This window comes from Daldinia decipiens, assembly GCF_022478715.1.
Source record: "Daldinia decipiens strain CBS 113046 unplaced genomic scaffold F4813scaffold_34, whole genome shotgun sequence".
Lineage (NCBI taxonomy): Eukaryota > Fungi > Ascomycota > Sordariomycetes > Xylariales > Hypoxylaceae > Daldinia > Daldinia decipiens.
The window spans coordinates 238,154-257,269 of record NW_026054577.1 but is presented as its reverse complement, the minus strand read 5'-3'; the positions used below and the strand labels follow the sequence as shown (position 1 = coordinate 257,269).

Sequence of the window (19,116 nt, the reverse complement as noted above, 5' to 3'; positions counted from 1 at the left end):
GTTGCGACTTATTGATACAGTAACTATGCGAGAACTTTATAATATAAAAATGAAAATGAACTATACCTAGAAGTAAAGCCACAATATAAATAAAGCTCACCCTACTGGGTTCCATATGTAGTTAGGCTACATATAGGCTGCGGCCTAAGCTCCCTCTCATCAGCCTCACCAACTATTACATAATCGCTGCATGCCATTAAATATGTTCTCGGGAATTCATCTACTCGACATTTGCATGCCTAACATTATATTGTATGAAATGCAGAGATCGTGAAATAATTTCTATATTGTATGTATGGCTTTAGGTAACTCGAGTAGGCAGACAAGGGCAGGCAGGAATATGTAAATTTTACATGCGCGTGACCGGTGACTGGTTTCTACCTACTTTGTACACCTAATGTTGAGAATAAAAACACTCACTCTTCATCGAATAAACACCTCAATTTGCTAAAATTCTAAGTGCGCTTGGTGCTTTATATAATCTACATCAAAAAAAGCTTCAAAAGAAGTATCAATGTTATATATATATAAGTGAGAAGGTACGACGGTAATATGTACCTTAGCTAGGCATGTACTTGCAAACGGCCTCTGGCAGGTACAGGTGCGCAGCAAACTTGTGGGCCCACTATTTACCTAGTCTAAACTCTGTAGTGGTGAGCCAGAGGTGGTCCGGCCTCCTCCTTATCCTGGGCATTGAACCCAACCGTGTCAATTCTCTCTACCTTACTACTTTCCCCCAAGGCTAAACCGTCACATCTACGCATCTACTACAAATCACAGATTTGTTTCTTTCCTTAGTCGGGTACCGTACCTGGCGCATGTAGCCATTAACTTCTTATTCTACAACAGTCTTTGCCATATTTTCTCTTACATCTATATTCCTCGCTTTTCCACGGGGAATTGAGACATCTTCATACATCAGATTCTCTCGACGCCCCAGCAGCGCGGATCGCAGAAAAAAAAATTGAGCCCCAGTTCGCGATACTTTTTACCCTGCGCATCATCGCCTAATTACTCCCACGACACTCTTCTACATCGGAATCAACCGACCGTTATCTCGGCTATTGACCGTTTACCTTCCATGTCTTCTTCTATTTAGCGTTGTCTCTCCTCCCAAATTCGATTCCACGCGTCAGACGCGCTCTTTCACCATCTCGCAGGCCGCGTGCCTCGAGCTAACTTAATCCCATTCTAATATATCGAACTATCACCATGTCGGCTTTCGGTGGATTCGGCACCGGTGCTGGCGGTAGCGGCTTCGGCAGCAACTCCAACAATACCTCTACTGGATTCGGTGGATTCGGTAACAATAACGCGACCAATACACCAGGTAGGCTTCTTCCTTGATACTCCTCGATCCCTTTTTATTCTTTCCCCAGCACCCAACTAACTCGGCGTGGTTCCTCAAGGCTTTGGCGCAAATACTACCACCAGCGGCTTTGGTGCTCCCGGCAATACAGGAGGTGGCCTATTCAGTTCTGGGAGCACACCGTCCAGCTTCGGTACCAACACCGGTAAGTGGCATATGGCCACCAATATTTTATTTGGCTTTTGTCGATCTAAACTTTTCATGCACTTTGCTTTGAGTGCTATTTTTAATCAGGATACTAATACGTTTCTCTGCAGGTGCATTCGGATCGACGAGCAATACCGGCGGCGCGTTTGTTTCCAAGCCTGCTTTCGGCAGCACACCTACGAGCGGCGGCTTGTTTGGTGCCTCTACCACATCGACATCGGGTGGTTTCGGTGGCGGCTTCGGAGCTACAAACAACGCTTCAACATCAAGCCCTTTTGGTGGCGGTAGTGGTGGCGGTACTGGTTCGTCCATCTTTGGAAACAATAATAAACCGGCCTTTGGAACTTCGAACACTGGAACGACAGGCACTGGGCTCTTTGGAGGTGGGACCACGACTAATAATACCGGCACCTCGACTGGCTTTGGCGCATTTGGTAGCACATCGAACGCTCCCACCAGTACAGCACTGGGTCCGGTGGGCGACCCTCCTGGTACTGGTAATATTACGAACTTCCAGCCCTTGGTAGAAAAGGAGAGCCCTGCCAGCTCTGCGCAGAACTCTTTCCAGAATATCCTATTCCAGGACCCGTACAAAAAATGGTCCGCGGAAGAGCTAAGACTTGCTGATTACGCAGCCGGACGTCGTTATGGCGGCACCTCAGGTACTGGGACCTTCGGTGTCGGTTCCGGCTTTGGTGCATTCGGCACGAATAACCAGCCAACAAATTCATTTGGCACCTCGAACCCGACTGCGAATACCGGTGGCGGTTTATTCAGTAATGCCCCGTCATCTGGTGGGTTTGGAGCACAGAATAACTCCACCGCGGGTGGTTTTGGCACCAACACCAGTGCTGGCGGTGGTCTATTTAGCGCCAACAAGCCAGCACCGACAGGCGGCTTATTTGGCAGCTCTGCGACGCCTCAACCGGCGCAATCCGGTGGTGTATTTGGCACTGGAAACACTGGGTTCAACACTGGTAATACTGGCACTGGTTTCGGATCTACGAATGCCAACACCGGAAGCTCGTTGTTCTCGAACGCCAATAATCAGCAGAAGTCCGGTTTCAGTTTCAGCAATACAGGTAACAATACTACAGGTGGCTTCGGCGGCAATACTGGTGGTTTTGGTACCAACAATAATACGGCTGGAGGTGGTGGTCTCTTCGGTAACACCAACAATACCAACCAGACTGCTGGAACTGGCCTCTTCAGCAATGCGAACCAGCAGAATACTGGTGGTGTGTTCGGTGGCGGCGGCGGCGGCGGCGGAGGCGGCGGTGGTTTTGGGACCCAGAATCAACAACAACCCGGATCGTCCCTATTTGGCAATACACAACAGAAGCCGGCAGGGACAGGCCTATTTGGGAGCACCACAGCCGCTCCTGGAGCCGGTGGCGGTCTATTTGGCGCATCGAGTAATACCGGCGGTGGCTTTGGAGCAACCAATAATCAGTCTGGTGGGCTTTTTAACAAACCTGCCACTGGCACTGGTACCTCTGGGCTATTTGGGAACACTGGTGCGGCTCAGAACACCAATACTGGAGGTGGCTTGTTTGGAGGTTTAGGTCAGAATAATCAGAATCAGCAGCAACCACAACAAAATTCCGGCCTCTTCGGCTCGAGTCTTGGCCAATCCCAGCAGAAGCCAGGTCTGTTCGGAAGTACCACACAGACGGTCGGCGGTGGCCTTTTTGGAAGCCAATCCAACCAGCAACAGGGCTCATCCATATTCGGGACGTCGACTACACAGCAGCAGCCGCAGAATAATGGGATGGGAGGCTCTTTGTTTGGCAGTTTGCAGGGCAACCAGGCTATACCGTCTTTGACTGCAAGCATTAATGATCCAACAGCGTACGGGTCTCTATTTGCTAACCTAGGCAACAACGAGGTGTCTGATCCCGGCCCACTTGCAACGCCGTCGAAAAACAAGCAAGCTAGGCGGCCCTCTATTCTCCCCTATTATAAGCTGAACCCAGCCTCTGCGTCTCGATTTGTTACGCCGCAGAAGCGTGGGTATGGCTTCTCTTACAGCACCTACGGGACTCCAAACAGCTCCTCAAGCGTATCTAGCACCCCAGGTGCACTGGCGCAAAGTCTGTTAGGCGGTGGTAGTTTGTCACGTAGTCTAGGCAGCTCCCTTGCTAAGAGTGTCTCGTCGAGCAGTCTTCGACGGAACTTCAATATCGAGGATAGCCTGTTGGCCCCTGGTGCATTCTCTGCTAGCTCTGGATCAAGGCTGTATGGCGGTGGCAGCGTCAAAAAACTTGTTATCAATAAGGATTTACGCAGTGATTTGTTTTCAACTCCTACAAAAGACAAGAGTTTGCCCGAGACTCCCAACAGTTCTCGAAAGCTAACCAAACGAGTCAGCTTTGATACTAGCAATGTTGATGCCATTGAAGATGGAGAAGCTGCACATGGATCAAACAACTCCACTCCGAGCGCAGAACAGTTAGGCTATGTTCGACCGAAAAACGTCAATGGAGTTAACGGCTCCAAGTCAAATTCTGTCCCCGAAATGGAGCAGGTGAAGGGTAACGAGCTAGCGGTGGTACATGAAGAGGAAGCCGTCTCGCCCGAAGGCCGTAACTCAGCGACAGCCGCCTCTGGTGGAGAACCTGGTAATTATTGGATGAAACCAACTAAGGAAGAAATCCAACTCATGAATAGGGTCCAACGCCAAAAGGTCCCCAACTTCACTGTTGGACGCCAGAACGTTGGCTATGTTAAGTTCAGGGTGCCTGTTGACCTGACTTCAGTCGATATCGACAATATATTCGACAACATCGTCATCCTCGAAACGCGGTCCGCAACCGTGTATCCCAATGCTGCTAAAAAGCCGCCTGTTGGCAAAGGTTTGAACGTTCCCGCGTTGATTAACCTTGAGCATTCGTGGCCTCGTGCTTCTCGGAAAGGAAAGCCTATTCCACTGACGAGACATATCGAACGCTTAAAAAGAATTCCGGACACTAAACTTGAGAACTACAATACGGAAACAGGCGAATGGACCTTTTCAGTGGAACACTTCACTACGTACGGGCTAGACGAGTCTGATGAGGACGAGGAGAGTGAAGTCAAGTCGTCCGCTGGCCCATTGACTTACCCATTAAAAAGGGCCCAATCGCCATCGCCAGTTCCTGGTTCTGATGATGCTGCGTCCGATGTGAGTGACATTTTGAAGGGTAAACGAAGCCATCCTGCACCACCAGGTGCTTTTGATCCTGATCATGATTCTTACGTCGAAGACGAGGCGGAAATGGCGGCAGTTGCTGGACCCCAGCCGTCTTTTTTAGGTAATCGCTCCGTGGGTTCTACGTCCAATGCTCTTGTCCCTGTGGATCAAGACGATATGGACGATGAATATGCGACGTCCGAGGCACACGAAGATGCGAGTGCTTCCCTCGGACAGCATCTTGCCGCGGAGCGTGACGACAACTCGTTCGACGGGTCGCAGTTCGACACTGTGCCAGAGACCCCTGCCGGTATCATGAGAGCCCGGATGCGAGCAATAAAAGGCTCGGCGACACCGATGAAAGTTCAGGTCTCATCCGGAGATGACTGGATGGACATGCTCAGCAAGACGATTAGCCCAAAAAAGCGGGATAGGGCGCTCTTAAAAACAATCAACGAAACCGATCACTATCGTGCGCTAGATGAGGCCCCTCGCGAGGCATCTCCTACAAAGAAACGCATCGTACCGGATAGCCGGGGTTTTGCAACGAGTATTGATTTGATGAACTCATTGTTTGAAAAGGCCAAGACTCCGGCTGAGAATCTACAAGCATCTGTGCGCCCAAACGGTGTCAAGGTCAGTACTACGTTTTGTCGCTATCCCTTTTATCGCGCTCGAATATAACGAACAGATATCATTATACGAGTTACTATATTCTAGTTTTAAATTGTATTTGCTAACTTTGAATTATAGTGGCCATACAAACGACTCACTAAGCACCTCGATGAAAGTAAGATGGACGAAAAAGACCGGATTTGGCACGACACCATACGACCAACCTGGGGCCCAAATGGCACGCTCGTATTTTCTGCGACTCCTAGTAGCTCGGCATTTGGGAGATCAAGTCGTTTATCTGAAAAAAATGGACTCATGATGGTGTTAAAAGGTGGTATAGTATCGGAATCACAGGATATCCGAATTGCCAAATTCACGAATGAGGTATGTTGAAAAACCTCAGTATTCTAAATGATCGCTAATGTAACATATTCAGATGTCAGCTAGAGCCATTGATGCGCACACCAAATTAGCACAAGTTCAACTTATCGACGGCGTACCAACTGTTAGATTGAACCCAAAGACAGTACTGAAGGACTTCTCTGTTGGAGGCAACGCCAAGAATTCAGCCGAGGAGCACGAGAAACTCGTATGGGAGCTTGCTAGCGTACTTTTCGACAGTATTAAGGTTCCCGCAGACCTTCAAACTGACCCCGATGCGCCGGAGAAGCTTCGCCGGGAGAATCTATCACGGTTTTGGGAGCGTATGGTAGAAGACCAGACGAATAAGACGGCCGCGATGGCCGGATCAAGCGAAGAAAAGGCCCTGGCTTCTTTGTCTGGTCACCGAATCGCCGAGGCTTGCAAGCATCTCCTTGATGGCAAAAACTTTCGCCTAGCTACATTGATTTCTCTCATTGGTGCTAACGATGTTGTTCAGAAAGATATAAAAGAACAGATGAAGGAGTGGCAAGATGCAAATGTTCTATCCGAATTCTCGCAACCGATTCGCGCGCTTTACGAAATGCTCAGTGGCAATGTTTGTGCCTGTGAAGGAACCAAAGGGGCATTGGAGAATCGTACAGAGTCGTTCCTAATCTCGAAGAGATTTGGTCTCAATTGGCAGCAAGCCTTTGGACTAAGGCTTTGGTACGCGACCTCAACGGAAGATAGCATTGCGGATGCTGTGGAAAAGTATAAGGAGGACGTGGAACAAGACAGGGAACTGCCGCCTACTACATGGTTCATAGAACATGGCATAAAGGGCATCTGGAATGATCCAGATGAGGATCTACGAGAGGATCTGCTTTGGGGATTGTTGCGATTATACTCGGACACCCAAGTGGATTTGGAAGCGGTACTACGACCGGAAAATTCTCAATTATCCCCTCTTGACTTCCGACTATGCTGGCAGTTAGGACAAGCGTTGACATCTACCGGACGTGTCTCGTTCGGGAAGAATGCCATTGAGAAGTCCGATGCTGTGACTATCTCTTTTGCATCACAATTGACGAACGAGGGTAGCTGGCTTGAAGCAACCTTCGTTCTACTACATCTTACCGATCCTGAGGCTCGATGCAAAGCGATTCAGGACCACTTATGTAGACACGCCGGATTAATCGGGAACGAAGACTCGAACAATTTCATAAAACTCACAACAGACTTCAAGGTTCCAAGGCAGTGGATTTGGCACTCGAAGGCACTATTTGCGCGGAGCGTCAAGAAAGACGCAAGCGCCGAAGTTCAGTGCCTTCTTCGTGCAGAGTCGTGGGCTGAAGCTCATCGCACTTTTATTAAAGAGGTTGCTCCGGCCACTATTATCGAGCGTGACTATGACACCCTAGCCGACCTACTGCAACAATTCGAAGGTTACCATTCGCAGGTCCCCGACTGGAACGTCGGCGGCGAAATCTACAAGGCGTTCCTTCAACTGATGGGTTGTCAACGACGAGCAGAGAATCCGTCCCCTGTTTTGGTCAATGCTCTACTCGAAGGGTTGCCGGCCATGCATGGAAATACCCCCGAAGCTGGTATTACAGAATATGCGGCTTTGACAGACATGGCGGCTGAGGTGGCAAAGGTGGTTACAGGTATGGCGAAGGCAGGAGAGGTAAGTTATTTTTCTAAACCCAAACTTATCAGATACAGCATTAACGTTGCGAATTAGATGGAACACGAGCGCATATTGCACCTACCTCTGACGGAGGACGTTTTGCTGAAGCATTCCAGGGACCTCGCCTGGTCGCATTACTCAACCGTGATGGCAGGCTAATAAGAACCTTCAAGCCGCAATATTATAAGAAGGAATGAAACAGATAACATAAGCACCCATTTCTGTATGAAGCATGACAGTACCCTATAGTAGATAGATAGTTCTTCGATGGGGCTAGCGATGTGCATGGCTTAGCCTAAGCATAGGTTAGGGGAGGGCCGATTAAACCAGCCCGTAATCGAGAATCATGATGTTCGGAATTTCTGGTGTCATAGGGACGACAGCAGAAGATCATTGTATTCGTGTAGCATAATAAAGTAGATAGCATAAAATTTGCTAATCCCCAAGTATGACTCTTATTGTGTGATGTATGTTGGTAGATCTGAGGTCAGTAGGTATCATTCTACTCTATTCAGTGTACTCTATTTGATGGTCGGCTTCAAATGTGGAATATCAGCTTGGTGACATTTACAATCTCAGTAGTTCTATTAAGAGTTAATAGCTAACTACCTAATTTATATACATCCTTTATATTCAATTTTGACAGCTTTAAGTTGTGTAATTTATTCATAGGGTATTATGATATAGCCACCCAACTTATATCTGAACCTATATCTGCTAAATCCAGAGCTACACTGCGTGCGTAGCATAACATGGTAGTGATATATAGGATGCAGGTTAAATTAAACGCACCCTATTCCGCCCCGATTCTCTCGTAGCGCAGATACAACGAATTGCTCTTTGGGTGCCCCGTATAGGCGTCAGTCTGTTCTATACCGTTGTCGTCTACGACATGGCTGGTGTAGTTGGCGTAGATGGCTGCGACGAGGAGTTTTATGTCTACATGGAGCCGACGAGTCTTCACGTTAGCTAGCTAGCCAGCCGTTGAACATGGACGATCGTATGGAATAGAGGGAATCCGAAATAGTAGAGCTCGGCGAAGAAGAAGGGGGTTACAGACCGTGCATGGCGAAGTTCGATCCCAGACACATCCTTCCGCCGCTCGAGAAGCCCCAGAAATGCCGGTTCACGTCCATTTTCCCGTCGCTGTCTTCTCCAAGGTCTGTTCCTCGGCGAAGCCACCGCGTGTGGTCCCACGTCTCCGGGTCGGGAAATGCTGCTTCGTCGCGGTGCAGGTTATACGCCGAAGCGGAGACGCGAACGCCGGCGGGGACTTCGTACGGACCGATGCGGCAGGATGGCGGAGGCGTGACGCGCGGCTCTGGACCGCCGGCGGGGGCGTACCGGCGGATTGTTTCCATGACTACGGCGTGCAGAAGGGGCAGACTGTCGAGTTGTTTCGAGTCCGGGAGCGGTGCCTTGCCGTCGTCGTCGTGGCCGATTTGGGGGCGGGGGTTTAGGGTGAGGAGTTCGGAGCGCAGGGCGCGCTGGAGGTCGGGGGATTGGGATAGCTGGTAGGAGAGGTATGTAAGTGCGACGCCGGTGGTTTCTTGTCCGGCTAGGACGTGGTCTAGGATCTCGGAGGCGATTGAGAGATCGCGTTGTTGGACTTTGATGGGGGCTTAGTAGGTATTTTGGAGTTCGTCGCTCCGTAAGTAGGTAAAGGGGGAGATAGGGGGGGTTTCCCATGTTACATACTGGCAGTCGTGTACAGCGGCGATGCCGTGCCGCTCGTCTCATACTCCTTCTCGATACCAGCCAGCAGAGCACGCACAACGACCGGATCATCCGCTGTGTTGATAGCAGACTCCTCGCCCGCTCCTTCATTCTCTAAGAAGTGTACTGTAGCATCACTCAACTCCTTACACCACGCCTCAAGCTCTCTATTTGCAGCATGAACCCAAGCGGGTGTAGGATCGAGACCGACGGCACTCAGAACCCTCGAGAGTCGCGGGAGCTCCTGGGCGAAGAAGCCGTAGCCCTTGCGGGTGGTATACAGCGAGAGCCAGTGGTCACGATAGGATTTACGGCGGATAAAGTCAGCGCTCCGCCGCATCCCGAAGCAGTACGCCGAGATGAAGTCCATGGCGGCAGCGCAGAACAACGAGTGCACGTCGATGCCATGCGGTTGCTGAGAAGCCGAGACAGATTCCCGGATAAGGGGTAGCAGCCGGGAATTGATGATGATGTCGGCCTGCGCGGCGAGGGCCGGCGAGGCGTTGATGTACGACTTGGAGTACACGTGGGACACCATCCTCTTGCGCAGGGAGTGGTGTTTTGCGTGCGCGGAGGAGAACATGCATGGGACGCTGTATATACAGTTTAGCATTACTTATTCGCTGTGAGAAGCAGAGAAAATAGGGGGAGAGGTATAAGATGAATAGATACCCATAGTTGTCAAAGAGCGAGTACCACTCGTGCTTATCGAAGCCGCCCTGGTATATGGTCTTGACGGCGTCGATGTTGTTGACGCTCAGCTCATTGGGGCCGATGCGCACGACAGGGCCATGTGTCCGGTGGATGGAGTGTAGAGTCCGGTTCTCACGGCTGTTGAAGCGAACCCATAGGATCCAGGCCGGCGAGACGGAGCACGACCAGTGAGGGGTGGGGATTCTGGAGAGAGGAGAGAATATGGTGGGATAGAATATGTATTTATAGATTAGAACAGCGGTGATTGTGAGTGTAGCTGGTATATAGAGATCGGAAATGTTAGATATCGCCATGATAGGGGGTGGTGTTTTTATGTAATTAGGTATTTACAAATATTCAAAATATTCAAAATAAAATATGTAGTAAGTATATTCAAGAAATTAATATATGTATTACATATTCTTATTAAAAGTTTTGAGTCCCTGATCTCGATCTTGCTTGTGAAGTCTATCGAGCTGTGTGTATCTCCCAACATAAGTTTTTAATATAAGGAGCAATGCTTATCGATCGAAGTCGGTCCCCGCTCGATGCATCGGTAGTGTTTAATGCAATATTTTAATTTAGCCGGGGTCCGAGTATCTCGTATGTATCATAACGTTGCACTTAACAAGACCAAGGAAAAGAAATCGTTACTCCAACGTATAAGTCACCGTGTTGGATTAGTTTCTAAATTATCCAAGTCTTGATTGGAAGGTAAAAAGCAATAGCCTAACCTACCTGTTAAAGCAATGACGCTACAGGGATTGATGAGGATGACAAGTATGAATGATTGGCTATAAAACGGGGGTTGGCTTTTACTGAGTCAAAGCCTTTGACTCATTCACTATTCGCACTATTCGCATTATTTGCACTATTCGCATTATTCGCACTATTCACACTAATATTCCTTTTAATAATTCTCTAACTTTCCTATAAATGAAATATTTTAAACACATTCACTCTATTTGATGCGACATGGTCTCTTGTTAATCTACATTGCAATTATATCTTTTTCTTCATACGAACAAGAGTTGCCACGAGCCTACGTCATATATAACCTGGTAAATAAGTAAATACACATACAAATACACACATTATCCAACTTACACCAGACTTCAGCTTTTATAAACCATAACTACACCAACATATACCAACATACACCAACTTCAAGTTCCATGGAGCTCCTTAGAATCTCCGACGAGGCCCCAAGCCTGACGACCTTACCTGACGATATTTTCTACATTGTGCTCACCTACTTAGATACGGCAAAGAGCGTTGCCAATTTGGCGGCATCTTCTAAAGGCTTGCATCATCTTGTTACTGAGAGTGGTTGGCGTATATTTGTCAAATCGCGCTTCAACACATTCAAACTGTCTGAAGTTTCGTCCGTGCATGAATGGCGGGAACGTGCCTATACACTAACTTCACAGTCGAGAGATTGGGATAGACGTGCCTTAGCTATTAGTGCCATCAAACCCGTCGCGAAGCATCGCGGGCGCGTCTTCAACCGCTTCGGTACTTCTCAGTCTATCCCTAGCAACTTCATAGTTGATGCCCATCACCAACGGAAAGGCAATGACGCTCAGGAACTCGTATTCTGGGGTGCCGGCGAGGACATCTTTGGTTTGCTGCGCCATACCCGAGGGCCCAAAGCTTCCAATGATGAGTGGTTCAGTAGCAGAGGCGCTACAGCTGGATACCATTCAGGCAAGGATGACGTAACTTGTGTATCTATCCTAAAGGATAGCAAATACAATTATGGCCAGGAAAGCGAATCACAAGTGTTAGTAGGCAGGGCCGGTGGTCACCTCCACTTGTTGTCGATGGGTGCTTCAAATTTTGGGGACGCGCTGTTAAAGTTCCGGGCTTCTTGTAACCCATCTTCCGAGCTCGATGCCAAAGCTCTCCGGCAGGCCGATATCCAGTCCCTGGATGTCAACTACAAGCAAGGCACACTCGCAGCAGCAACCAAGCAGAGTATCTTAACATACTCTCTTAATCACGACGTGCAACCTGTTCGCAATGCAAATGGCGAGGATGGCTTGGAAACAGGTGCTACGCCATACGTTTGGGCGGACGACGCTCTAGTATTAAAGGACGATTCACAGTCAGGAGCCTTCGAGTTTATCCGGACCATTAAATTCGTGAATCGAGACACTCTAGCGGTAGGCCTGAATAAAGGTTATAAGCCACTTCAGTATCTGAAATACACACCAACGGGGGTTGACATATCTTTCGCTGCGAAGACAAGCAATGACCATGATACTACCAATGACCATAAGCTCAGAACAGCGAGGGCAATCTTACCCGTGGATACAAGCTCACTCGGCAACGGCAGCGGAAACGCCGTGCTCAGTGCGTGGGACGATGGAATAATCCGTCTCCAAGACCTCCGTACACCATCTCCGGTGGACCAAATATTCCAAGACAACTTCGATCTCTCGACCCCGATCAATGCTCTGCTCTCGCGGGGTCTCGAGCGCTTCGTCGCAGGTAGTGCTTATTCCTCTGTGCTGAAGGTGTTCGACTACCGCTGGCCTAAGGGCTACTATCATACCGAGGCTCTCCCCTGCGGGAACGACGAGCCCTATCCAGCACCCCGACCTCCAACCATTGTAACAGAGCCGTCTTTCTCAGATGATCGCACTGCGTGCGACTACATGGCCGGCAAACGGTGTCGCTGGCATGAGCTTTCACAACACGATTACTACAGACCGAACTTCAACACATGGCTCCCGGTCTCCGCCAGGAATACCTCCCCCATCTACACGCTTGCATCGCCCTCGGACGATTCGCCGACGTTTTTCGCAGGACTCTCGGAGATGCTGGTCGAGATCACGCCTAAGAGCAGCACGCGGCCCGCAACACAACCTAGCTTCGGGCCCGCGAAAGATCTCGCATACGTCAGACAAGCTGATAGGGTGACTTTGATCGAGAACGGCTCCGGGTTCGCAGTGGATGATATCTTGCAGTCGCAGCGCGTGCCCCCGATGTATCGCCAAATCTTCAGGGACTTGACTGAACGTGACCGCGGGCACCCTGAACGCGCTATCTGGCGGAAACGAAATCGTTTAGATGAGTGGTTACAGCGTTGTGCCTAGCACACATAGACGTAGATTAGACCATAGAAAGATTTCCTTAGCTCCCGCTTGGGAATGATAACAATATACCTACATATATAGAACCTGATCTCATAGAGATATATATTAATTAATTATATACACGTTCTCGCGGTCTTACACTACCTACCTATATTAAGTCCTTGCCAGTGTAGCCCTACACCCAGTAAAAACATTTCTCATATAACCCATATATACTCATCGCCATAGCCATCATCGTATAGACATCTTAGAAACTCTTCCTAAGTATAGGGGCGATAACCCTCCCTACTATCACATAGCAAACTCGACATCCAACCCGCCCTGGGCGAATCCATCTTCACGCTTCGAGATCACGACCTCAACAGGGCGCCCCGGCTCCAGAATATGCACGGGCAAAACGCCGTCGTTCTTCGGTGGCACCTCGATCTTCCCACCGCGAGCAGGCTTCATATCGAACTGCAACACTACCAACGCAACGAAAACCAGGATCTCATTCATAGCAAAGTGGCGGCCGGGACACAACGTCTTGCCCCCGCCGAAGGCGCGAAACGCCGCCGGATGAAACGCGTTGCTCTGCTTCTGTCGGGGCTTAGAACTGGCTTCGGGGTTTAGGGCCTCGGCATCGGAGTTGCTGTTGGTCTTGTCGAGGAACCGCCTGGGGTTGAAGTCGGAGACGTCCGCGCCCCAGATCCGCGGGTCCGCGTGGATCACGCCGCCCGCGATCTGCACGACTGCGTTCTTCTTCAGGAAGTACTGGTTCGCGAGGAGGTGGTCCTCCTTTACGACGCGCGTCGAGTACGTGTCGGATCCGAGGCGTAGACACTCGCGGTACACGGCCACGAGGACGGGGCACTTGTCCCGGAGATCAGCGACGCGCAGGCCGTAGCTTGGCTTGGCGGTGCGCGCTGAGAGGACGGACTCGATTTCCCGGCGCGCGGTGGCGAGGAGCGCCGGGTCGGCGTATAGGTGCAGCAGGATCCAGAACGTCGAGGTGGTCGCGTTGACGATGCCGGCGAAGAGGAACGAAAGCTCCTCGCGCGCGATGGCAGGCGTCGCCCAGCCGTGCGCGAGCGCAATGTCCACGCGCTTCTGGACGATTTTCGACCCGCAGGATATGTGTCGCCCCGCCTCGAGATACGCGAGCAACGCGGCTGACAGCTTCTCCCGGCCCGCGTAGGCCCGGCGCGCGGTGACGGACGGGACGATGTTCACGAGCAGCGCGCCCAGCCCGTGGTCGAAGTCCCAGAAGGAGCCCTCGAGCGCGGGTTCCAGCGCGATGGGGTTCTCCGGCCCGTAGAGGTACCGTGCGGTCGACGAGGTGACGAGGTGGCGCACCCAGGCGAGCAGGTCGGTGGCGCCACGGCCCAAGGAGGGAGACGCAGCAAACGCAGCAATCTCGGATTTCATCTCGGCGGCGGCGTCCAAGCTCAGCTCGCCCAGGTACTCGCCGGGGCCGAGCCAGGCGGAAACCATGTCCTGGATGTCGGGCAGAAAGCCGCGCTCGGCGCCGGGGCCGGGGCCGGGGTCGAGGTTCTTGCGGGTGATGTCGACGGCGGCGGCGTCGAGGCCGAGCACGCGCTGGACGACGTCGGGCACGACGGGGTTGAAAGACAGGATGCGGGACGCGCGCTGGACGGCGGCTGCGAGGGACGGGTCCGTGACGACGTAGATGCGCGACCCGGGCACGGGCAGGGTGAAGATGGGAAGCTGCCGGTTGCGGATGCCGAGGTTCTTGACGTACCGCCCGCCCAGCAGCGCCATGCCTAGCAGGTGTCCGACCAGGGGGATGGCGGGCGCGATGACGGGGGGCTCGCGCGGATCGGTCTTCCGCGACGAGAGTTGGTATGCGACGAAGTAGACGGTGATGAAGGTGACGATGGCCGCGGTGCCGGCTGAGAAGGGCCACCAGTCTGGGGCGAGTTCACTGAACGCCATTGTCTTTTTTTCTTTTTTTCTATTTTTCTTTGCGGATTTGCGGATTTGCTTCAAACTTAGATCTGTACATACAACTCTGGCGAGCTTCGTTTAGTTCTATAACCTCATGACGATAGCTTGTGAGCTATCACCTGTAAGCTTTGAGTTAGCGAACCGACCTTTTGGTGGGTGTATTGGTATATCAGAGAATTAGAGACTAAATAAGAAGCAACTTGGCAGTAAACCCTTTCAACGACACGACGACTTTTTCTAGCACATTGCCAAAGTCTACAAGACGCTGCTTTCTCCAAGTTGTGTCTTGAGACTGTGTCTTGCCCCAAATCGGATTAACTAAAGGAGAGAAGTACGACTTACAGACTCGAGGTTTTATTAGTTGGTCCGAGGTAAGATATAAACACGTCCAACCAAGCCTTCTTGCTACTCTTAAAAACTCCAACTTCTAGAAACTATGAGGCGAATAGTTAATAAATTTTTATAATTACAGATCATAACGTGACATCAACAAGGATCCCCCGCAATTGGATTGGTGAAGCTCGAGGAATTGATTGTCACTTTACCCAACCGCTCCCCTAAAAGACGCCTCATTGGTGCATATATGCTTGTAATTGAATGAGTACATGAGTACAATTTACCCCTGAATTGATGTTGGTAGGTAGGTAGTTAACGCTTCACATCAATGGTTCGTCGGTTCAAAAAGGGTATGAGGGGTATAATACCATGTCTTGTAGGTAAGATTATACAATAGACTTTAACCTAACCTAGGAAGATGTATTGTAGATTTGGTGTTACTACTTGAATGGAAATATACCTAGCTTAGGGAGAATATGGAGTTGTCTTAGTAAAGAAGTACTTCGTAAGACCTATAGCTTTTATCGTATCCCTTCCTTTGATTGATTGCGGAAGTAAGGGTTAAAGTAAACAAGAGCATACTTAGCTTCTTTGAGAGGTACGTACGATAACTATATTTAGAATAATTAAAGGGCCATATATAAGCTAGTTAATGGTTCTATAAACATGGTGACCAGCCGATATTAAAATTCATATAGTAACAACTAACGTCTCTCTCCCGAGACATAAATGGGAAGTTCGCATCGCTACTCAAGTATTGTTAGTATTGTTAAATAGATTTAGCACATGCTTTGTTTTAGGTAGTTATAATGTCCTAAAGGGCTTAAGTTGAGGTTGTTTAGTATTGACCTTAGTTAATAAATTCCAAAGACCAAGTAAACACACGCCCTCTATTATAATTCTTTTGATCACTTCTCGAACCTACTGGATTGGCGAATACACACATGTAGTAGATGTTAAGCTGTCAATAAATCTAAGGAATGACTGGAATGAAAGTTATATTTCTTTAATAAGATCTTTTCATCAGAGATAGTCAGTGTATATCTCAATAGCACACAATATGAACGTTTTAGTGGCTGCATTATCGAGAGCGAGTACTTCATCGCAAGTTGATAATGGAGGTCCTAGTCTTATTACTCATATTCGAAATATATTTACGAGTAGTAAGTAGATTAATAGTTGTTGAATATAAGTGATGTAAGGTATGTTGGCGGTACATTCGTGGCTGGTGAATCTAGACTAGGTCTGATGATACCGAGGTACGCAAGGCAGGCGATTTACGGTCATTGGTGATCGGCGCAGAACGGCTGACGTTGTCGGTGTGGCTTGTGCGTAGGTCCACGTCTGCTCGTTGCGCCGCAGCAGGTACCTAGCCTAGAAGGCGCCGCCGGAACAACGAAGTAGTATCAGGTTGCCAAGGGTCCGTTAGGTACAATCGTACTTAGGCCCATTGGTTAGGGAATTTGCAGATCCACCGAAGCTCCTAATTGGCTCATGTGGATTGTTTGTACATCTGTACAATACGAGCAATGTAACACAGACGCCTGGCAGACGCAAGAAAGAACCACAGTCAAGAAACACAGTCAGCCATCATCAAGTTCAACTTCTTAAAAAACATTTAAAAACATTTAAACATCAACAACTTTGTTGCCCACGACCTCGCTTGTTTTCTCTAGCATAAACAACCACACACTTTCATGACTACGGCCGTTGCCTCGAAATAGTATTACGAATAAAACGATCGAGAAACGTAACCTAGACCGTTAGCTGGGTTTATTGGTATTCTACAAGACCTTTGCTACCGAATCGCAAACAGACCCATCCCGTCCCGATTTATCCAGTCGTCGTCAGCGCCCGTCTCCGGTTAAGGCTTTCGACCTCCCGCTTTCGATATTATCGATACAGTCAGTTCATCGACGACTATCAACCTTCAAGATGTCTCTCAAGGACGAGTTTGCGACGAGGAACTTCAGTAAGCCATTTATCTGTTGATCAGGCCACCATGGCCTCCCCAGTTAGTGATTGAGCAGAAGCTAACAACGGCGCAAAAGGTATTTACGGACAATGGTAAGCTTCCGGATGGGATCTACTTGTTTTCCTTTGGACCACCCCATGCGACATGGCCAAGTTCAACCTATACGATATTCCCGCTATGCAATATTAATATCACCTCCCTACGCCTACTTTGGCTTCTAGAACCATTCTCAAATCTACCCACATTGTTTATGCATCTATGCTTTCATACCCAACGTTTGGTTTTATCTGTGAGGGGCTGGTTAATTGATGGCTAACATACTTCTCTTCGGATAGGCTTGGAATCTTGTCTATGCTCCTATGCTTTGCGCTGGGTGTCTCGAACCTGTTCTATCTTTTCCTCCACCCTCTCATCATCATCTTTGCCATCTTCGCTCTGTAAGTTCCTCTCCTTTCTGAACGGCTGCATAGGAAAAATTACCTGGAAGCTAAACTGTTATCGACAGTGTCTCCTGCTTCGTCATCCTCTTCATCGAGGTACCCCTCCTACTCCGAATCTGCCCTACCTCGGCCTCGTTCGATGCTGCGATCCGCAAGGTTTCGACTAACTACATGCGTGCCGCTACTTACGGCGTCATGGCTATTATCCAGTGGGTTAGCATTGCCGTCGCTGCAACGTCCTTGATCGCCGCCGCCGTCGTCCTAACATTCACGGCTCTTTGCTATGCCCTTGCTGGTGTCAAGGGTCAGGCCTTCGTCGGAAGCAAGACGCTAGGCGGTGCAGGTGTTGCACAAATGATCGTATGATCGGGTAATAATGTGGACAAGTCAACAACCTCGAAGGCTAGGCAAACGCACTACTACTACCCCTTGGCTTATATAGGGGGTAGCTGACGAGGAAATATTACTACCAATATGATCAACGAACGCCAGGGAAGCTTAGTAAAAGGAGTTGTGTCGCGTGGAGGGAGTGTAGCTTTTGGGTCATGTTCTTTTATGCAGAAGGAGGGAAAAGGGAGGGTTTGCATTGTCTTTTGATGTTTAGGGAACGGCGTAACGGAATACGATGCAAGCAAGACGGCTGCGGAATGTTCTTGTTTTCCCGGACTCGTTAATGCATCCAGAATGGAAGAGATACCCCAGTCTGGTGCTGGTGTTTTGAATCGGATACCGCTTTTGAACCTCTTATCGTCGCTGTGCTACTTGGTCTTTATCTAACTGTTGGCCTACGGATAAGTATATGAGTAGCAGCCTCAGTATTGTTACCTATTTCTAGTCTATCTACCGGTCGATATACCCTTGATCAAATCCCATTGGTAACCATTATTCCGGTAGTTACCAGAGATTCAAGGAGATCCCAACAGTACCGTAGTGGTAAGTTAGCGTTGATCTACCGCAATTTTAGAGCAAGGGATCAGCTGCTCTAAGAGGAGATCTAGACTCTAAAGCGTCATGAAGATAATATATAGAAGCTTAAGCCCCCCACATAAAACCCCCACTATTCAAGTCTCCATAGCTGATCGATGAGTTCATAGGTAACTCATCCAGCTCGATCTGACCATCTAGAATGTCCAAAGACAAAGATTTACATTGCATATACGACTCAATCACGTATTTAAATAGTCAAATAGCGTAGATACGATAGAATTGGGGTGGAAAATCGGATTAGTTACGGTAGTGAAACTCAATCGAGAAGTTCCATGGTCTTGTTTATTTATCTAAAGTAAAAAGAAAGATATTTCTACATAGGTTAAAAGATTACTACCGTTATTATAGCTGACTAGCTATAAACCACCTAACCTAGGTAGGTTAATTAGCTTTTAACATACCTGATGCGTGTATTCGTGGCCCACGAAGCGGGGAACCAGGATGGAGGCGCGATCACGATGATGTACCGGTCTGCCCTGCTGCGCTTAAGACCGGAGTTTTACTCATGGCCATCCATCCAGCCATCCTATCAAAGCGGTTTCAAGTCTTCTAGTACGTATCAATC

At 49.2% G+C, this 19,116-nt stretch overlaps 5 protein-coding genes across 5 annotated transcripts; 3 read left to right on the top strand and 2 right to left on the bottom strand.

Moving 5' to 3' along the window:
• The first annotated feature begins 669 nt into the window (after positions 1-669).
• F4813DRAFT_369451 (nuclear protein 96-domain-containing protein) lies at positions 670-7,802 on the top strand. The gene is made up of 6 exons (XM_049244429.1): positions 670-1,330; positions 1,410-1,514; positions 1,627-5,324; positions 5,442-5,687; positions 5,740-7,353; positions 7,411-7,802. The coding sequence occupies exons 1-6, from the start codon at positions 1,213-1,215 to the stop codon at positions 7,513-7,515; spliced, it is 5,886 nt and encodes a 1,961-aa protein (XP_049096779.1). The 5' UTR covers positions 670-1,212; the 3' UTR covers positions 7,516-7,802.
• Positions 7,803-7,917: 115 nt separating this feature from the next.
• Positions 7,918-10,224, bottom strand: F4813DRAFT_369449 (cytochrome P450). Its single transcript, XM_049244428.1, has 4 exons — positions 9,745-10,224; positions 9,055-9,665; positions 8,417-8,965; positions 7,918-8,295 (listed from the first exon to the last, which is right to left on the bottom strand). The coding sequence occupies exons 1-4, from the start codon at positions 10,077-10,079 to the stop codon at positions 8,150-8,152; spliced, it is 1,641 nt and encodes a 546-aa protein (XP_049096778.1). The 5' UTR covers positions 10,080-10,224; the 3' UTR covers positions 7,918-8,149.
• Positions 10,225-10,690: 466 nt separating this feature from the next.
• On the top strand, positions 10,691-12,939 carry F4813DRAFT_369447 (uncharacterized protein). Its single transcript, XM_049244427.1, has 2 exons — positions 10,691-10,826; positions 10,885-12,939. The coding sequence occupies exon 2, from the start codon at positions 10,941-10,943 to the stop codon at positions 12,864-12,866; it is 1,926 nt and encodes a 641-aa protein (XP_049096777.1). The 5' UTR covers positions 10,691-10,826; positions 10,885-10,940; the 3' UTR covers positions 12,867-12,939.
• F4813DRAFT_369445 (cytochrome P450) lies at positions 12,940-15,284 on the bottom strand. Its single transcript, XM_049244426.1, has 2 exons — positions 15,156-15,284; positions 12,940-14,932 (listed from the first exon to the last, which is right to left on the bottom strand). The coding sequence occupies exon 2, from the start codon at positions 14,799-14,801 to the stop codon at positions 13,158-13,160; it is 1,644 nt and encodes a 547-aa protein (XP_049096776.1). The 5' UTR covers positions 14,802-14,932; positions 15,156-15,284; the 3' UTR covers positions 12,940-13,157.
• Positions 15,285-16,957: 1,673 nt separating this feature from the next.
• Positions 16,958-18,330, top strand: F4813DRAFT_196321 (Golgi apparatus membrane protein TVP18). The gene is made up of 4 exons (XM_049239504.1): positions 16,958-17,121; positions 17,201-17,216; positions 17,460-17,561; positions 17,630-18,330. Exons 1-4 carry the CDS (start codon positions 17,085-17,087, stop codon positions 17,928-17,930), a joined length of 456 nt encoding a protein of 151 aa, XP_049096775.1. The 5' UTR covers positions 16,958-17,084; the 3' UTR covers positions 17,931-18,330.
• Positions 18,331-19,116: the final 786 nt, after the last annotated feature.

Coding starts and splice junctions, on each gene's coding strand:
- F4813DRAFT_369451 (XM_049244429.1), top strand. CDS start 1,213: ATGTCGGCTTTCGGTGGATTCGGCACCGGTGCTGGCGGTAGCGGCTTC. Junction 1,515..1,626: donor CAGCTTCGGTACCAACACCG/GTAAGTGGCATA, acceptor GTTTCTCTGCAG/GTGCATTCGGATCGACGAGC. Junction 7,354..7,410: donor GTATGGCGAAGGCAGGAGAG/GTAAGTTATTTT, acceptor GTTGCGAATTAG/ATGGAACACGAGCGCATATT.
- F4813DRAFT_369449 (XM_049244428.1), bottom strand. CDS start 10,079: ATGGCGATATCTAACATTTCCGATCTCTATATACCAGCTACACTCACA. Junction 9,666..9,744: donor TCGCTCTTTGACAACTATGG/GTATCTATTCAT, acceptor CTGTATATACAG/CGTCCCATGCATGTTCTCCT. Junction 8,966..9,054: donor GCCGCTGTACACGACTGCCA/GTATGTAACATG, acceptor CCCCCATCAAAG/TCCAACAACGCGATCTCTCA.
- F4813DRAFT_369447 (XM_049244427.1), top strand. CDS start 10,941: ATGGAGCTCCTTAGAATCTCCGACGAGGCCCCAAGCCTGACGACCTTA.
- F4813DRAFT_369445 (XM_049244426.1), bottom strand. CDS start 14,801: ATGGCGTTCAGTGAACTCGCCCCAGACTGGTGGCCCTTCTCAGCCGGC.
- F4813DRAFT_196321 (XM_049239504.1), top strand. CDS start 17,085: ATGTCTCTCAAGGACGAGTTTGCGACGAGGAACTTCA. Junction 17,562..17,629: donor ATCTTTGCCATCTTCGCTCT/GTAAGTTCCTCT, acceptor TGTTATCGACAG/TGTCTCCTGCTTCGTCATCC.